The sequence below is a fragment of the Panicum virgatum genome, chromosome 2N, assembly GCF_016808335.1.
Source record: "Panicum virgatum strain AP13 chromosome 2N, P.virgatum_v5, whole genome shotgun sequence".
Taxonomy (NCBI): domain Eukaryota; kingdom Viridiplantae; phylum Streptophyta; class Magnoliopsida; order Poales; family Poaceae; genus Panicum; species Panicum virgatum.
This window is the reverse complement of record NC_053146.1, coordinates 59,279,249-59,299,196: the sequence shown is the minus strand read 5'-3', so window position 1 is coordinate 59,299,196 and position 19,948 is coordinate 59,279,249. Positions and strand designations below refer to the sequence as shown.

General features: G+C 48.2%; 1 protein-coding gene, 1 long non-coding RNA gene and 1 pseudogene across 6 annotated transcripts; 1 reads left to right on the top strand and 2 right to left on the bottom strand.

Moving 5' to 3' along the window:
• Positions 1-510: 510 nt before the first annotated feature.
• LOC120661434 lies at positions 511-2,349 on the bottom strand (annotated as a pseudogene).
• Positions 2,350-9,012: 6,663 nt separating this feature from the next.
• Positions 9,013-13,923, top strand: LOC120661436. Of its 5 annotated transcripts, none has more exons than XR_005669898.1 (6): positions 9,013-9,706; positions 9,880-10,014; positions 10,110-10,169; positions 10,291-10,356; positions 12,677-12,775; positions 13,401-13,923. It is a non-coding gene; the product is annotated as an uncharacterized LOC120661436 (long non-coding RNA). The 5 variants fall into 5 exon arrangements; XR_005669899.1 differs by having other exon boundaries at positions 9,845-10,014; XR_005669901.1 differs by lacking the exon at positions 13,401-13,923 and adding an exon at positions 12,928-13,284 and having other exon boundaries at positions 9,013-10,014.
• A 299-nt stretch (positions 13,924-14,222) lies between these two features.
• LOC120661435 (anthocyanidin 3-O-glucosyltransferase 2-like) lies at positions 14,223-16,075 on the bottom strand. Its single transcript, XM_039940301.1, has one exon. The coding sequence runs from the start codon at positions 15,834-15,836 to the stop codon at positions 14,385-14,387; it is 1,452 nt and encodes a 483-aa protein (XP_039796235.1). The 5' UTR covers positions 15,837-16,075; the 3' UTR covers positions 14,223-14,384.
• Between the last annotated feature and the right edge of the window lie 3,873 nt (positions 16,076-19,948).

Sequence of the window (19,948 nt, the reverse complement as noted above, 5' to 3'; positions counted from 1 at the left end):
TGAAACTGTTCTTATTACAAGGTGCTTGAGAGAGTAAATATATGCCCTCCTAAGAAAGTCTTTTAACAAAAACTTAAACTTCACATGAAGCTATGAACAATTATAAAATTTAATATATAAAAGTACCACAAAAAATATGAAATGACATGAATATTTTTTTTTCATTTGAGAGCTCTTACACAATATTGGTGTTGCTGCTATAAATGAAGTTAGACCAGTTTCAGTGCACAGTTTCATGACATACAGTTAACTAGACTGAGAACTAGGTGACTGTAGTAAATGGGTTCATGGTGATAAAACTCTTCTCACATCCCATGAAACTCTAACATTCTCTTTCTTTGTCATGTCGGCAAAATTGATAATATTTAATGCCATGAAACCTCCATTAAAATTGGCCTTAGAGCATCTCTAACAATTCCCAATACACCTCTCTTTAAGGCTAAATTCGCATGTGAAGAGAGCAAAAAGACACTCTCTAAATGTTTTCAAAATGCATGCACAATATTTTGGCCAAATCAAAACAAACAGCCAACATACTTGATATAGGGAACACCTACATGCACGGATGCACCCAATCTCTCAAGTCTCAATTCTTGCCGCGCACCAAAAATCAATCTTTCGTGTCTCCAACAATTACCAAACAGTTTGCAGAAAATCTCACAACAGAACACATACACAACATAATGACTCAACAGAACACTATTCAAGCCAACACAGAGCTCACGAAAGTTAACCTGCAAACGTAGGAGACGCAGACACAGACACAGACACAGACACGATACAGCAAGAGCAACCATTGTAGCGACCCAGGGCCCGGTTTACAGGCTTGCACTTGCACTTGCACAAGCCTCAGCGTCGCATCCGCGACGTTCTAACATCTCCCGGGCCAGCTTCTGCAGCGACACGTCCGACGACCCGCCCCACTCCACGGCGCGCCGGAACAGGGCCTTCGCCTCGGCGGCCTTCTCCCTCGCCTTCCGCCCCTCCTCCGACTCGCCGCCCATCAGGCTCCGCACCGCGCGCTCCAGCTCGGCGGCCTCCACGAAGTTGCCCCGCTTCGTGTCCACCTCCATGGCCGCGGCGACGCCCGCCACGGACACGAGCTGGAACGCGTTCAGGTGCTGGTCCGCGTGCTGCGGCCACGGCGCCATCGGCACGCCGTGCCACATGCTCTCGAGGACAGAGTTCCACCCGCAGTGGGTCACGAACCCGCCGACGGCCGCGTGGGCGATGATGGCCTTCTGCGGCGCCCACGTGGGCCACACGAGGCCCCTGTCCTTCGTCCTCTCCAGGAACCCTTCCGGGAGGAGCTCGTCGACGTTGGCGTCGGACGGGTACGGCGAGTGGCCGCCGTCAGGTACGGGTCCACGGAGCACCCACAGGGCCACAGGAACCGGTGCCCGCTGCTCTCGAGCGCGGCAGCGATCTCGCTCACCTGCGGCGCCGGGAAGCTACCGGCCTACCGCCCATGCTCCCGAAGCAGAGCAGCACGACGGACGCCGGCGGCTGCGCGTCGAGCCACGCCACGCACCTGTGCGGCTGCTCGCCGGGCGCCTTGACCGGCGACAGCGCGGGGCCGATCGCGTAGACGGTCGGAGCGCGGCGTCCGGGCACGCAGCGGCCGTCGGCGATGGCGGCGAGGACGGGCGGCTCCAGCTCGGCCACCGTGTAGACGATGATGCCGGCGGCCTCCATGATGCGTCTGGCGTGGTACACCATCCACGCGTAGTTCGGGCCTATCTTCATCAGGGGCGTCGGCAGGAGGGCAGCCGGCAACGGCGGCATCCCGGGCACATCCACTGCTCCTTCCATGTCCCCGAGATCCCCTGCCACCTCTTCGTCAAGGGCCGGCAGGAGCAGGATGAGCGCGAGCATGGCCGCGGAGCACGGCAAGTACACGTACACGGGCAGCGCGAGGTCGCGGATGGCGTCGAACAGGGTGGTGCAGAAGTAGTCGATGACGACGGCGGCGACCGGGGAGGCCAGGCCGGAGAGGGCGGCCTTAACGTGCGGCGCGTGGAGCTGGATGAAGTGCACGATGAAGTTCTCGACGCCGTGCGAGTCGGTGGGGAGCTCCACGGCGGGGAGGTGGTGGAAGCGGATGTCCAGGCCGGACCCCGCCTCCCGGCGGATGAGGTCGGCGACGTCGTACATCAGGTTGTCCTCCATGGTCATCTGCATGAGGAGCACCGTGAGCGACATGGCGCCCCCGCTGGCGCCGAGCAGCCGCTTGCCGGCCTCAAACAAGGACGGGAGGTGGCCGGGGACGCAGAGCGGGACGAGCACGATAGTAGGGGTTGCGCTTGCCATTGTCTGTCACTCGAGTTGTTGTTCGCCTCCGAGCACTGGATCGGGGTTGCGCGTTGCTGAAGTTTTGCCCCTGCTGTATATACATATAGTACTGGTATATTACTCCCCTCCGTCCATGAGTCTGAGTCATTCGTGACTAGACATTTTCTAATAGGTTTCAGGTTTGCTTGGACAGTTGGACACACTGTAGAGTGTACACATTCTTGCAAATTCGTATTGTCTTTTGCACTCACACTAAAAGTCTTGTTACATACATGTTCACCCTCAGCATTTGGATGCCATGAGTGGAGCACTGGAGCTGTATTTCATTTTTTTTTCAGCTGCTTAGAGCATACTACTCTGCAGTCTACTGAATTTCTGAACGAAACTGAAAACGCAATGAGGTTTGAGCAAACAATTCAGCTTATCATTCAGGCTGGGCCGTCAGTATACCGACGGATGATCTTTGCATGCTGGAACCTGTTGCTGAGTGCTGACTAATGGATCATCTTCAAGCTGTTGCTGACCAAATGGATCACGTTCGAAGCAAAGATTGTTAGAGGTGAACTCACACGAGTTGCTTCTGTTACAAATATACAGGTGACGCCGACGAGGTCCTCGCCGTGCAAGATGGGGACGGAGGCCGCGGCGAACAGAACGAGAAGGACAAGGAAGCCTGTGAGATCGAACCAATGCACTGGCAACGTTCGCCGCGCCGGCGAGCCTCACCCATCGCTGCGCAACATCACTGCCGGATACGCCAGCCCGCCAGCAGCTGATGAGCATCTCAAGAGAAAATGAGAAATGGACTAGGAGCGGCGTGGTGGGAGATATCCGTTGGAGAACTGGGTAGGGGAGAACCAGAGGCCCTCGAGGCGACGTCGCGCCGTGGCGCCCGTCGCCACGCCGCGCCGCCGGGGCAGGACGGGAAGAACGCGCGCAGAGGTTCTGGCCAGAGAAGAGGGACCATTTTTTGCAAAAAGACGATTCAAATTAGAGGGGTTTACAAAAACTGCTCGGGTCACATTTTAACGCGATCCGATTTTGAGTGGAATTTGTAATAAGATGAAAGTGGAAGGAAAAAAATCTCGTCCATCCCACCTGTATTTCCATATTTATTTGGCCCGTTTACGTATTTACTGAAAGGAGGACGGGACGAGAATCGAAAAGAGGGCATTGCAGATTGTTATGAATCCATGGTTTAGTCCATTATGAATCTATTTCATGGGCGCGGTGGACTTGCAAACACGACAGATAAGATGCCAAGCAACAATCGCCTGCCATTTATTTGCGTGGCTTTGAAGCAGCAGTGCGATACGTCTGCAGAGTTTTAGTTGGGTCGGGCTCGGGCAGAAAAATACAGCCTGAAATTAGCGGTATTTGTAAAAAATAATCATATTTTACTTTACAAATACACCTCTAAATTGGATCGTGATTATTGATTGCGACCCAAAACAGCCAATCAGTGGTTAAATGGAGATATTCGAGCCATAACAAATACGGACTCCTGTAAAATGTCAGCTCTGACTCGCCGCGCTTCACCACGGCAGCGCGATCTCGCCAGTCGCCATTGCCAACTTGTCGTACGACATGAAGGGTGGAGACGACGGAGACCATTGTTTCTACAAGCTTTTTTAGCCCCTGTCATATAAAAAGAACTTTACTATTTAGAAGTATCAAATAAAATCTGTTTATAAATTTTTTTTAAAGGTGAGTGCTAATTTGCAAAATGAATCCAATGAGCCTAATTAATTCTTGATTTTCTACAGTGATGCTACAGTAACCATCCTCCAATAATGGATTAATATATATCATTATATTTGTCTCGCAATTTAGCCTCAGAGTTCTGCAATTAGTTTTATAATTAGACTTCATTTAATACTACTAAATACTAATTTTTTTTATGTGACATGGTCTAAAATTTAGCCTCCGGAAAACAGGGAGCAGGCCGCGCCTGCCGGTCACGATGAACCTCCGTGTCGCAAGCTCCGTTGCTATCCGGAGCAACACAGTGATTTCTCCCCTCTTCTATCTTTTCGCGAACTTTTCTCCTCTCTTCTTTCACTAGACAGATTTGAAGATTCATGGGAAGCACTGACATCAGCTTCTCTAGATGATTGCAGCCACCCAAGACAGTAAACGGAGAGACAGATTTCTTATAATATAACTGATTACAGCCTTCCCAATCACATTGGTTAGCAAGCAACACGATGTTGGGACATCTATCGTGCATTGCTGACTCCATAAAAGGCAAATCGGTTGAATGGATTCAACGGAGCATCTGAATTTCTTTGGGCAACCAGCATGTCTGAACTTTTGTCAGTCTATTCGGTCACTCAGGTTGCCACTTCATCAGACGAAGAGAATGGCCATATAGCATAAACCGGATTACCAACCTTGATGATCCTTGCCGACAGGGAGTCCTTGCAAACTACATTTTGCCCAAAGTACACCTACGGAAATTGATAAAAAAATAAGGATTTTTAATGATTTAAGCCATTGTTAACCTATTTTATGAGCATGGTGGAGTAGCAAGCGCCACATATAAGATTGCAAGTGCAAAATCACCTGATGTTTGTTTTTTTATTTTTGGCTTGGAAGCAGCACTTCTCCGTACCAATATTTCTGGAGTGTTTCAATTGGTTCATCAAGGCCACCTATCTTATCTTATCTTACTATTACTAATTGGAGGCTCCTTTAGAGACTTTACGTGAAGCCACCTAAGATCCTAGGTGGGCACTCTGAAAAAATAGAGAAACTTATAAATTCTCATAAAAAATAAAAAAACATCCAATCATCAAGCCAATAACTCTAACTATAATATTCATCGGATCTGTTACCTTTCCTAATAAATTACTCACCTCTGCCATTATAAAAATAGACTAAAGTAGCCCCCTAAATATGTATCTAAATTACCCACCTCTGCCATTATAAAAAAACTAAAGTAACCTATAATCTTTGTGTAAATTACCCACCTATGCCATTATAAAATTAATACAAATACCCCCCATAATTTACATATAAATTATCCAATTATGTCATTATTATTACAAGTTAAATTACTCATAAATTTGAATCTAAATTATATAATTACAATAATATATTAAAGTGCACCAATATAAAATTCTAAAATTACTATTTCTATCATTATTAATATATTATTTATATTATTATTTATATAAAAATACTACTCATGTTATATGTCACCATATATTCATGTATGATAGAAGAGATAAGAACACCAATTCACAAACAAATAGTTCAACTAAATATATATTGAATACATATGGAGGTGCACAAAATGAAATCTATTGTAACTAAATAATGAAAATATATATTTTAGAGTATGTGTTAGAATATTTAATAAATAAAAAAGACGTGAGATGGATAATTATAATTATTGATCTTATTTTTATATTAATTCTAATTAGCTCGTGCGGGAGCACTAGTTGACAGACTAGCTATTACTAATTGGAGGCTCTTTTTTAGTCTACACGTGAAGCCACTTAGTATTTTAGGTGGACACTCTAAATAATGAGGAAATTTTAGAAAGTCTCATAAAAATTAGAAATATCCAGCCATAAATCTGAATATTAATTTATATGCAAAATATTAAAGCCCACCAATATAAAATTCTAAATTATTATTTCTATTATTATTAATATATTACTAATATTATTTGTTATATAAAAATTCTACCCATGATATGTGTCACCATATATTCATGTACGATGGAAGAGACAAAAGTACCAATTCATAAACAGTTGGTTCAGTTAAATATATATCAAACACACATGAAGGCGTGATGCAAAATAAAACCTATTGCAACTAGATAATGATAAATATATATTTTAGAGTATGTGTCAAAATATTTAATAGATAAAGAGTGCGTGATACAGATAATTATAATTATTAACTATAAGACTTATTTTTATATTAATTTTAATTAGCCCGTGTGGAGCACGTGTTGATAGGCAAGTTAGGCCTAATTTGGAAGCAATTGGGAGCTAAATCCAGGGAAGGGAAACCTTGAACTGTCTTATTCAAATGACATCCCCATGGATTGCTCACCCTAGGAAAAGAATTAGGACAATCTCAGATAAGGAGAGAATACAAACTTTCATTATATGATCTTTTGTAATTTGTTTTGGGCATATAGGTTTATTTGCTTGAATAAATTTTTATTTAAACTAGATATGTCAGGGTGAAAAAGAAGGTGGTTGTTTGAGTGACTACCCTACGTACGGCGGTACGGGCGCAACTCGCAATCCTTCACATGCATACTGCGGCCTTGTTTAGTTGCAGGGTGTAAAGTTTTTGAAAGGGAATATTTCTACATTTGAAGTACTAAATATAGACTAACCATAAAATTAATTACATAACTTGTCTATAAATCGCGAGACGAATCTAATGAACCTAAGTAATCCATCATCAGAGGTTGTTTACTGTAGTATTTCTGTAGCAATTTAGCGTCTAATTACAGCCTAATCAGGTTCATTAGATTCGTCTCGCGATTTATAGGCAAACTGTGCAATGCGTTTTTTATTTCGTCTAGATTTAAGTCTCTATGTAGGTGCCGGGAAAAAAATTGGAATTTTGAATTATACAACTAAACAAGGGCTGCATACAGCTTTCCCGGCACCTTTTGGAGGTGTGGTCCGTTCCAGCATAGTGAGCTGACATTCAGATCCTCAATGAGAATATTTCCAATTCATAAGGCTCTAACTTTTAGTGGGAGGAAAGATGCACTTTCAACTCAAATAACATGCCAGCATCAAAATCGGGAAAATTTGTACGTTCAACCCAAATGTTATGATTCATTAGCATATTCACCTTGAGGTAGTCGCTCTATATATTAGTACCTTTTTTACATTTTTATGTTCTTCTTATAACCTCCTTCAAAGAAAATAAGTTGATTTATTTTTCTTTGAAGGATATTATTAGAATATGTCATGTTTTTTTTATATTTCTGATAACGTATCCCCAAATATCTCTCTCACTAATAAAGATTTTAGGAATTGGAAGCACCGTAGCATTTTTACTTGTGCTACTATTTGCTTCCTCTCGTGCCGAGTCTTCCTTCATGGCTGTGGTCAGAGAATTCAATGACTGGGCGTGGCAAATGTCATCCACGGTTAGTCAGTTACACTACACATGAGCTCATGACCCTACAAGGCCACAACTACCCAAAAAAGAAGAAGAAATACTAATGCATGCTGTTGCCATGCATGGAGCCATGGACTGACTGGTAGCTAGAGCTTGCACTAATGACTAATGTGCTCCTGTCCCTGGACAGGCAAACAAGTGGACCATCTCAACCGCATGTCCTTGGTTGACTCTTCAGGCGTGGCCGCGATGGGCTAGGAAAAAATACATCGTCAGACGGGACAGAAGCTGAACAACCAAATTTATGTGGTATTTTTTTTCTGTGATAGAGAGCATCTCTACCGCACGCGCTGATTTTACCTACCCCTATGCTCCCAGGGACCGCACGCCGCGGGCACGTGTGGAATTGAGCGGGATGAGTCCCGCCGCCATCCTGTTGGGCTCCGGGCGGCCCACCAACTCAAGCTGCTAATGGTTCAATAAACGGACCATAACTAGACCAAACCATTTTGATAATATATCTTATCCCCCTCCATACCATCCCAATCCGGTATCTTCTAAAATCAAACCAGACCAATCTGCATGCATCATTTCAACCAAATTGGACCGCCCCACGTTCCCAAACCACGGTTTCAAACTAACAGGCACTAGTAAGGAGAAAAAAGCACCACAATCGGAAACATGCAGGCAACCCAGAGATCGAGCTAGGAACCCATACGGCTAGCAGTATTCCTATCGATGCATGGGGCTGCTGGGGATGAGACGGTGGGAACCAGACCAGATTGACCCACATAAATCGTCAACCCGAACCAAACCAGCCCACTAGCCATCTCAGCCTGGTTACCACCAAACAATGTTGGCCCAAATGCAAAAAACCGAACCACAAAGACTGGTTTTGGCCTAAACCACTAGCAGATTGACCACCAACACGCACAAAATCCGCTCCTCAGGATTCTCAGCGCAGCCCACAATTAACTGATATCAGCTTCGGATCTCGTGTTTCGTCCTTTCACTGGCGAAGCGGCGATGGACCTGGAAGCAGAAAATAGAGAGCGAGTCAGGAGGAACCCCGCGAATGGATGCCTGGGTCTTCTTCGGATCCCTTCAGTGTTTGCGCCATGGGGAGAGGATCGGAAGACCTGAAGCTCGCCGGTGGTTCAAGAAGACCAGAAACTGCGAAATTGGGCCAGTGAATGTGTATTGGACTATTGGGCCAGCGGCAGACTAAATGGATATTGGGCTCCACGACTTGGCCCATCGGAATGGTTGAAATCCACCCCCCTGTGCTCGTCCGCCCGCATCCCACGCGAAAAAGGGGACGCGTGTCGCGTCCCCGCGAGCTCTGGCCGTTTTGCAAAAAAGACCTCTGATTTTCTAAAAATCTTAGATAAACCCATCCCGCCCTGGCTGCACAATATCCACGTTCGAAAAGTTTTCGTGAAAGCCCTTGAACTTATGTTTATTTCCACACGAAGATGAAGAAATATGATAACACTATTGTGTTTGAAAAAACCCCCGGTAATTTTTCGTTTACGCCCTCCTACAGACCGGAACCCCTGCCCCGCTCACTGGCTCCTCGGCGCCCTCTCCCTCCCGCTCCTGCTCCACGCTGCCGCCCTCTCTCTCTCTCTCTCCCTCCCTCCCGCCACCTCCCCTCCCCTTCAACCTCTTCGCTTTCCTCCGTTGCCCCTCTCCACCGGTGCTCCTGCTCCCCGCCGCCGCCGCCTGCTCCCGCGGGATCCAGATCCGGTGCGGGGCGCAGCTCGGAGGGAGAGGAGGCGAGATCCGCGACGGCCTGGTGCGCCTCTCCGCGTGGTGCGCCTCTCTGCTTCCACCTCTACAACCCCGACGACCGTGCGCCTCTCTGCGTGGTGCTCGTGCTCAAGCGCCACCCGTGCATCGAAGCCAACATCAGCCGCATTGAGGAGATCGAGGAGCCGGTCGACCCCGCCCTCGCCCTCGCATGCGCCAATAATCCCGCGTGACTCGGCGGGGTCGACTCCCCGATTGTCCGCCTTGTCGCCAGCGAGGTCGGCGTCGGACAGGACACCGTGCCCTTCGTCTAGCTCGGCGAGTTCCGGCAGACGCGCGCCATCTACGAGCTCGAGGATGGTGGCCTCGTGCTGGAGCTCGATGAGATGCGGTTCGACTTCGGGACTAGCTACGAGCTCGAGTGCGATGGCTGAGCCTGACGGGCCAAGGAGGTCCTGGCGCGCCTGCTCACGGTGGCCACCGTGCTGTTGTTCGCTAGGGGCGTGCGGAAGATGGAGAGGGCACTGCCGGCGGCAACGCTGCGGGAGAAGCTGCCCAGGTCCCTCTCCGTATCCTCTCTCCTCATCTTCACTGCCTCCTCTAATCTCTCCTCTCTTCTATGTAGCTCTCTTTGAACATGAGCAGTTACTGTTTTATATTGTTGGATCTTATTTGTTTAGCATTAACTCACTATCAGAAGATGAACCAATATGCTTAGCTCTGGTTGTGTAGGTTGGTTAATTTGAGAGACGTATCATCAGTTGCCATTTTGTTCTGAACATCATCAACAACCACCTACAAGGCCAGCAAACGGTCCTCCATCAGCTCTACGAGATGAACCCACCGTCCTACAACTTGGCTCTATAGGTGAGCAAACAGCCATCCTCTTCAGTCCGAATTCTTACCTGCATTTGAATATTTGTTCGACAGTCTTTTGGAATTAACACTGCCCCTTTTATCAGCTACGTTCTCGTCAGGTTGGACCATTAGATGGCGATTATTTCCTTCACCTGCTCGCAAAGGTATTATTAATTTACTGTCCATCTCCTTCACTTCTGCTTGTTCTGACGAAACTGACAAGAAATATGAGTGTTTCAGCATTGTGCTAGTGTTCATTTCTTTGGCTTCGTTTGTATGTGACAGGAGAGGCAGGACCTGGCCGAGTAAGTGATGATCACATGCCTTCACCTATACGGCAAATGGATCAAGGTAGTAATTTAGAGATCAGTTCATCAGCTAAGTCCGAAAGAAATACAAATTTAGGGCACAAATTAAACTTACCTCTCTGTTTTGTGCCTTGGTGAACTTAGCAGTTTATCAGCAAATAGGTGTTTCTTTTTCTTTTTGAAAACCTGGATTTTTGTCTTGTGCCTAGATTTTGAAATGAAGTGGTCCGCTGCCTAGATTTCATAAAATGGCCGGCCGTGATCCAATATTCCCCTAATTCAGTGTATTCATGAGTTAAATGAGAATATCAGTCATCATATTGAGATGATTTGTTGTTAGGTTCGAATAACTAGGCCATGCCTTTTGGCATCTTGTTTGCTTGTACAAATATTTTGCTTCAGCAATGTGTAGTCTGATCTTCCATGAACCAAACCAAAATTGTGAGCACGTTGCTGGACCTCTCACTTTTATGGTTTTCAGTTGTCAAACCAATTCAGATTTCTTAATGTGGTGGTGAACCAAACATTGACAAATCATGATTAATGTGGTAATGTGTTGGCCAGCTCCATAGACCCTATTTGATTTCAGCGTCGGGTCAATCAAACAGGCCAAGGAAATAGGATGATAACTGTTGACGCTCCTTAGAGCGCCAATTTACGTACCGCAAGCGCACGGATCGTGTAGCTTTTCCCTTAGAGTATCCCCCAAGGTTTATCAATCCACGGAACAAGTGTATTACTATGCTTAACTAAGCACTAATGATGTTGGTAAAAGATCTATATTGAGTGATTGAGTGTGAAATAGATCTAATCTAATCAATCTAATCCAATCTAGACTAGTGAGCAATGATAGGTGTGTGCACAAGATATGAAGAGCATTTGTCCATAGGGTCTAGGATCACTAGAGATGTAATTGCCAAGCAACGAAGAACGGATCTAATTTACCAAAGGTGTGTTCTAAGATCAAAACCTTTCCCTCCCGCATACTGTCACTACACGAGGATAATCGGTAACGAATCAACAAGAACACGATAATTGATGTAATCTAAGTAAACCATGCAAGAGCAAAGCAAACCCAAAGCCAAGTCACGAACTATTAAGCATCAAAGCATCATCAACAAGAATCGTGATAGATCAATCTCATAAAGGATTCGGCAATTACAACTCAAGATCTCCTTACAACCCCATGAACAAACGAGGACTTTACCCCATGAAGCTAAGCGAAGCGTAGTCGATCATGGTGACGAAATCTCTGGCAAGAGATGGATCCCTTGCTGTTCTCCAACTTGCAGCGGTGCCGAGGGATGATGAGGCCTCCGGTGTCACCTTTCTCTTGTGTCTAACTCGAATGTATCTCTGAAACTCGTCTCTGGATGGTCTCTCTCTGCGATCTCTTTGCCCCCCCTCTTTGACGGCGGCTTCGGGGTATATATAGGCGTTTCTGGTCGGTGGTTTTGGTAAAACACAAATTAGGGTTGACGCATACTTCGCGCTGAAGAAAATTGAGGCCGATTGGGCCCCGGAATGGGCTAGGCCAGCCGGCTCAGAGGGCCCCATGCCGGCTGGCCTGGGCCCTTTCTGGCCCCTTTCGGTCCCATCTTTCGCGTGCGGCCTCTTCTCCTTATTCCTCATCTTAGCCCAGTTGTGACCATGCGTCAAAACATCTCCGAAAATGTCCAATTTCCTGCCAAAACACAATATGCTCCAAAATCCAGGACAAAATCGAAAACGGTCAAGTTCGGGTGCCAAGTGGCGGGTTAGTACATGAATCATCCCGAAGAAATTACCAAAACCTCTTCTAATTGTATAATAAATGGGTACTTAAGGAGCGCCAACAATAACCTAAGTTTGGTGCTGAGAATCAAATAGGGTCTACAGAGCATGGTTTGTACTAATCAAAGTTTTGTTGGATAGCTGACTTGTAGGACAAATATTCTACATGTTCAAGTTAAAGCGGTGACAGGTGCTAATTTAGAATTCAGTTTGGCTGTCACAATATTTCTAAATTCCGATGGCCTCCTAGATTGTGCACTATGCTTATGGGGGAAGTATGTTGTGTTTCATAGAAGGAATCAATTTTAATCTCAATTTCAGCTTCTATTCATGGGCATAATCAGAGGCTTTATTAATTTTGACATTTACAAAGTTGCAGAGGATCAAAAGACCTTAATCCAGTAATATCTCAAAAACTTTGGTAGAATAGTTTAGTAATTATTATAGCCATTTTGCATATTTTCTTTTTTTCCCTACCATATCAAGTAAATAACGTTTAGCTTAAAGTAGACATATTTATTGTAGCGAAAGGTTGTGTTTTACGTCTGCCAGTTGGTTATTTAACATGGAACTCATATCTGTATTTTTAGATCCCGTTCATTGCCTAACAAGAAAGTTGCTAAGAAGCTATTTACTGGTGAAGAAACTGTTGGCAGTGATAGTGGTGAAGCCACCTCTGATCAGAACAGGTACTTAGCTACTTTGATCAAGCTCCTGCATGTGATATTTTATGAGAAGTAAAATCGAAACAAGCACGACTCCCGTCCTACTTTAAGAGTAAACAGAGAAGTGATTATTTTTTTGCAAAGAGTAGAAGAACTAAGTAGCATATGAAATGTAGACTCTGAAGATGGGAGAAAATACCAGCACTGGCTCCATGATTCAATTCAGGTTCAGATCTTAACCTACCATCAACTCCACCTCGCTAGGTCCACTCAATATTCTTGTCATAGGTACCACAATCATGCTACACTAGATCGACCTGAACAGAGTAGATAGCATTACAGCCTAAGATGATTGCTTGCCCGTTATTAGCTTGCTTGTGCAAGCACAACCATGTATACTAAACAACTTGGGAGCTGACTACATGTGATATCTTTTCATTGAACAAAATGGATCGACAAGTCATATAACCACATAAACTCGGCTGATCAAAGTGGCCAAGCTAGATAACTTAACAAAATGCAGTAAGAAGACACAGAAGCAACCGAGTGTTACTATTTTGTTGGTCTTTTTTAATTAGCAATCTGCTATCCTATTTTTAAAAACCAAGTAACAAATCATTTGGAATTTTCTGCTACATCTCCATGACAGGTGCTAGACATTAAATTATTATCCTTTTGCACTCCAAGCAAGGATGCATGAGTAATGAAGCTCATGTTGATTGTCTCTGCCAGTTGCCGACAGCTTTTGTGTGGCCTTCGTCTCTGGCAATAAAAGTCCGATGCTTGGGATCTGAAGTATGCATCGACCTCTGCGTTACAAACTGTGGCATAGTGATTAGCTTTTGGTCTCAGTTATATTCAAAGCTGCCAGTTAGTTTGTTTGGTAGCTATGCGTATGCGTATAGATTTATAGTGCTCGGATGTGCTGTGCTTGGATGCACTGTGATGTTGATGATTGAGATGCCGGGCAGACACCTGATGGATAGGTGATGCGGATATGTTGTAATATTTATTATTCAGATGCAGGCCAGGCGGCCAGACACTTAATGGCTAGGATAGCGATGTGTTGTGGTATTTATGATTCAAATGTCATAGACAACTATCTTAACATGATGATGATGTGCTTGTTACTAGATGTTAGATGTTAGTGGTTTCGTATTGAATTCATTTTATACCATGTACGAAGTTTAATTATCAGTTTTTATTGTTTTATGATTACTTATATACGATTGTTCAGACTGTAGAGCGCGCATCGCGCGCGTCGAATGTTCTAGTATCCTTAAATTCTGCGAATCCTCATTCTTCACCGGCCTGGCCAACGCGTTGCTGTGCTGCGCGACGCCCCACGAGGCTGTGACGCCTGTGCGTAGCCGCGTAGGGCGAGCGAGGCTTCCAGGGACGAGGCCTGACCGGCTGAGCTCCGGCCGCCGTGGGCGTGCGGCAGCAGTGGTAGCTGTCACTGAGGAACACATGACTCGCAAGCTATTACAATTTTTCTCGATTAACAAAGCAAATTAAACACGCCATCATGCCATTGTATCGCACACAATGCAACAAGTTTGATCATGGCGCATTGCCGGCCGGCGTGCCATCTCCGACCATAGCCCGGCGTGACGTCTCCCCCAGCCGGACGTCACGGTGGCGGCGCCCCTCCGCCGGATGAGATCTCGCTCACGAGCTTCCGAAGCGCGGCGTCCGAGGACCCGCCCTCCGCCACGGCCTTCCGGCACGCGGCCTTCAAGCCCGCGGCCTTGTCCCTCGCCTTCCTCCCCTCCTCCGTCCCGCCCATCAGGCCCCGCACCGCCTGCTCCAGCTCCGCCGCCCCCACGAAGGACTCCACCTTGCTCCCGTCCATGCTCTTCATCGGGACGGCGACGCCCATGGCCGTCACGAGCTCGAACGCGTTCAGGTGCTGCTCGCCGTACAGCGGCCACGGCACCATCGGCACGCCGAACCACAGGCTCTCGAGGGTCGAGTTCCACCCGCAGTGCGTCACGAAGCCGCCGACGGCGGGGTGCGCCAGGACCTCCTTCTGCGGCGCCCACGACGGCCACACGAGCCCGCGCCCCTGAGTCCTCGTCAGGAACCCGCCTGGGAGCATCGCGTCCAGGTCGGCGTCCGTCGGGTTGCTGGACCCGGCGGCCGGCGGCCCCCGCAGCACCCAGAGGAAGCGATGGCCCGCGCGCTCCAGGCCGGCGGCGACCTCCCCGACCTGCGCTCTGTCGACGAACCCCTTGCTCCCGAAGCAGAGGAACACGACCGAGGCTGGCGGCTGCGTGTCCAGCCACCGGACGCACACGTGCGGCGGCTGCTGCTCGCGCGCGGCGAACCAGATCACCGGGCCGATGGCGTGCACCGTCGGAGCCGGCCGGCCCGGCACGCAGCGTCCGTCCGCGATCGCGGCGAGAACCCCGCGCTCGAGCTCGATCGAGGAATTGATGATGATGCCGCTGGCGTCCATGAAGCGGCGCCCGTAGTCCTCGAACCACTCGTAGTTGCCGATCTTGTCCCCCGACAGGCACGCCGGCATGTAGGGCAGCGGCACAGGCGGCAAACCCGGCACGTGCACCGTGCCTTCCGTCTCCCTGAGCTTGGCGGTGAGATCCTCGCGGAACGCCGGCAGGCGCAGCATCAGCGCGAGGAACGCGCCCGTGGAGGCGAAGTACACGTACCGGGGCACGGCAAGCTCGGCGGCCGCGTCGAGCAGGGGCGTGCAGAAGAGGTCCACGACGATCGCCGCCACGGGAGACGACAGCCCGGCTACGGCCTCTTCGACGTGGGGCGCGTGGAGCTGGGTGTACCTGAAGTTAAACTCTTCGGGGGCGACGTAGCCGGTCGGCGGCTCGACGGCGGGGAGGTTCAGGAAGCGGATGTCGAGGCCGGAGGCCGCCTCACGGCGTACGTGGCTGTCGACCTCGGCCGCCTTGGCTGCCGTGGGCGCCTGCATGACCAGCACGGTCAGGGAGAGGGCGCCGCCGCTGGCGTCGAGCATCCGCTTGCCGGCCGCGACCATGGACATGAAGTGGCCGGATTCCCAGCACGGGAGGAAGACGATGGTCGCGGCAGCCATTGATCGATCGATCATGGACTAAACGCAACAACGTGCTCTTTAACTTGCTGGACTCAAGTGATGGTTTCGCCAAGCAAGAAATAGGGAAATGTGGCTTTGTTTTATGCGAGCAAGCAAGAAGCGTAATTAGATTTTACAAGATATAGTATATATCAGTGAGTGTTGTTCTAGTCGATGATAGCAGATTGGAATCGAGCGCAACGACAACGCTACCACCGGACAGCAAGTGTGGCTACGGTTTTCTGCACTGGTGAGTGGTGACCGTAAACTCTTCACTGACAGGCAGGGGAGTCTACTGGTGTGTTTTTGACAGAAAGATATTCTTTAATCCAAATTGTCATTCTACTAGTATGAACTGACAGCAAAAATCAATTATTAGTTGGTAAAAAAGTTTGGGTTTTGGTACTGTAGCACATTTCGTTGTTACTTGATAAATAATGTCCAATTATAGACTAATTAGGGTTAAAAGATTCATCTCGTGTTGATCAGTTAGACTATGTAATTAGTTATTTTTTTAACTACATTTAATACTTCATACATATGTTCGAAGATTCGATGAGACGAATACTGTATAAATGTTTTTGAAACTAAACGGGGTCTAAAAAGATTTTCCTCTGCACTTCCTCTCTCGTGATGTGAAAGCTCAGCACTGTGTCTCCAACAATGTAGAACTGTGTGTCTCTTATGATTGAGATGTGCTGGACTAATACTGGCCCGTTCACTTCCCAAAAATTTTTCAACGGTATGTGTCAAATCGAATTTTTAGACACATATATGAAATATTAAATGTAGTTGAAAAAAATAACTAATTACACAGTCTAATTGATTAGCACGAGATGAATCTTTTAAGTCTAATTAGTTCATGATTGGATATTATTTGTAAAGTAACAACGAAATGCGCTACGGTAACTTTTCATCACCTTTTCGCCAACTGAACGGGGCCACAGTGGATAGCATAGCATGCGGTCTTTCGAAAAAGAACAGCATAGCACGCAGGGTGGACCAAGCAATGAAATGAGATAGAGAGGACCAAGTGTGGTTTCTACGAGCTACTCCTACGTACCGTATCAGTTTGAGATTCTCAGTCTTTTCTTGGGACTCTAATAGTTAGAATCTGTCGAATCTTAGCATATCATTATATGGCGAGATCAATTACCAATCCCAGTAGTAAAACCTAAAAATCAAAGTACAATCGCGAGTAGTAATTTGCTCAAGGCACACGAGCGTCGTCACATACTCCCTCCGTCCCAAAATAAATATAATTCTAAAACCGAAAACGTAAACCAATGTTAGGTGTAAATTACCAAATTGCACATTATCTTTTGTAATAAAAATCTAGACATACTCTTGTCTTTTGTACAAGAAGTTTCTAGAGGACCTTGTCTCTTGTGGTTGCTAGGTCAAAATTGCATTTTTTTGTGGGACAAATTTTGAACCATAGAATTGTATTTATTTTGCGACGGAGAGAGTACACAATTTTGTAAAACGTGAAGCCTAGGCTTCATGTGTTGGAATACACATCTGCTTTGTGCGATCCTAGTTTGGAGCAAGATTGTTTTGAACGTTTAGTGCTTCCACCAATGGAGAAACGGCAGCGGGGCATGGTTCTTGCTGTGAGACTTTGTCCGCTCATCGATCACTTTGTGGCTCTGAACCATCGCTTGGACTTCCGTGGCGAACTGTCCGAAACATACATCGTTTTCTCTATGGGAAACAACCTCTAGTTTTCTCCTAGACGCTGCTCCCTCTTTCGCCATTGGGTCCGGTCCATCCCATCCCCTACTGTTCTTATCCGCTTTGTCCTGTAGCTCGGACAGCTGATCACTCGAAGCCTATGCGCAGTAGACTAGCTGGTGCAATACAGTAGTAGTGTGTCGGCGTGTCGATGGGTCTTTGGATCAAAGCTCGACCTAGTTATCGTTGTCACAATGTGGCCTTGAGGTGTTCGAAGTACTCCCTTTCTTCAATGCCACTAGAACATCACCCTTCGGGCGCCCTGCAGCTGCAATGGGTTGAAGAACACAAGCTATATGTATGCTCAATAAACATGACTTTATTATTCGATATGGTAACACTTAAATATCAAGTACATGCATTGTCTCCATAGCGTTAGTACCCTATACCCAATATCAAGCATATCAAACCAATATATATAGTCAGTTTGCACTAGAAAATCCAAGAGACAATACGCGACAACTAACTAAATGGGTTAGTTGGATTGTCAGCCTAACTCAAGGTGGCTCGGTTTGTGTGAGATTGAATGATGAAAATGGAAAATGCTACCACCACTACCGCCGCCGCTTGGCGGTGACCCACCGCCGGCACCCTCCCCAGCTCACCAGCCGTCCGGTGACCCACCGGCGTGCACCAACTCCGTTTCGCTGGGCACTTCCCAACCCGGGGAGGCTCCTGCCGCTGACGGGGAGTTAGTGGAGCTTCACTATTGCTCCTCTTCCGAGGAGGAGTTTTCTTCCGTAGCAGCATCTCCCTCGAAGCCGGCTTCTCCGGCAAAGCGCCGATGTGACACGACCACCGCTGCTGGGGCTGGACCCGTTAGGTCGGTTGTTGTCAAGCCTGCGACGCATCATGTCTCCTACAAGGAAGCCCTACTGAGACCTAGGTCATTCAAGCCAAGATTCAATGCAAGGACAAGGGAAGAGGATGGCCGGTGGCATTCAGAGAGAGGCATGGCAAGGGGGCCTGGAACTGTGTGGTCACGTCTAGGGGCCCGGCCGGGTGGCATTCATGGCCGGGCTTCGGGGCAGGTGGCCTCCATCATGGACCGTCTCGGACCCCGCCTGCCTGCTGGGAGTGATTTACTTCTACTGCTGAGGTCGAAAGCAGTTGGGAAGTGTTTCAACTGCTTTGGCCGCGACCACCGCATCGCGCAGTGCAGAGACCCACCGAGGTGCATCCTGTGTTCCTGCTCAGGACACAAAGCTCGCCACTGCAAGGCGTCGGCATCTGCCGGCAGGGAGGAGGAGAGGCATCGAGGTGAGCGGGCGGAGGAGTCAGGGGGAAGGGTGGAGCGTAGGGAGGCGTCTGGGTGCCGTGAGGAGCTAGGCGGCCTTTGGGGGAGCGGGGCTGCCTCTGGAAGCTGTGCATGCTCTAGTTCGACTGCAAGGAAGGAGAAGATGGAGCACTTCATCCCTGGTGAGCCAGAACGTCGCCCGGATGAGGTGGTGGCCTGTGTGCGGCGATCGGCCGCCATGCGTGAGACGGAGCGGGACATCATGATCCACTCGCTGGTGGTGGTCCAGATGGACGCCTCGGCGAGACCCACCTGCGATGAGGTACTGCGGGGGGCGTCCTTCCAACTGCGCATCCCGGTGCATCTTCTTCGGGTCTCCAAGCTCAGGCCCGCAATGTTCCTGTTGCGTTTCGAGGCGCAGGCGCAGCGTAATGCTGCTCTAGGACAGGAGGCGCTCGTCTTTGGGCGTTCTCGACTGCATCTCATGCCCTGGACCAGACAATTTGGGGCTACGACAAGTAAGCTGTTCTATCGCATTCGCGTTTGCATTGAGGGTGTGCCGTCCCATGCTGAACATGCGGAGGCGGTGAGTCAGTTGTTTGATGGTAACACCTTTGTTGAGAGCATTGATCATGAGAAGCTTTCGGAAGACGAAAGAGCATGTTTCTGTGTCTGGATTCGCACTGGTGATCCGGACACCATCCCCCGCACTGGGACCATCAGGATGGAGGAGCCGTCGCAGCTGTCTGAGGAGTTCTGTAGCGGTTTGGGTGATGAAGCAGAGCAAGATGGTCCAGCGCTGATGCTGAACTACAAGGTGATCATCCATGTCGATCGGGTTGTTGACTACACGGCGCTCCCATCCAGTCCTTACCGCAGCTACGATAGTGGGGTCAGTGGGATTCCGGACGATGTGCCGGAGGTGGAGTGGCCAGTTCAGCATCACTTCGACTGGCGCCTGGGTGTGCCGGACGGATACCCGGTTCAACGGAGGGTGCCGGTGCATGAACATCTTGGCGAGCGGAGGCGTGATCGGTCCCCGCCAGGCGGCGGGAATGGTGGGGGCGGACTGCAGTTGCGACAAGTCCCGCCACCGAGCATGCATGGATTTACCAGTGGTGGCATTGGTCAGCAGGCGACTGGTAGCAGGAGAAAT

What these genes read in the sequence shown, in the direction of transcription:
- LOC120661435 (XM_039940301.1), bottom strand. Translation starts at nt 15,836, where the DNA reads ATGATCGATCGATCAATGGCTGCCGCGACCATCGTCTTCCTCCCGTGC.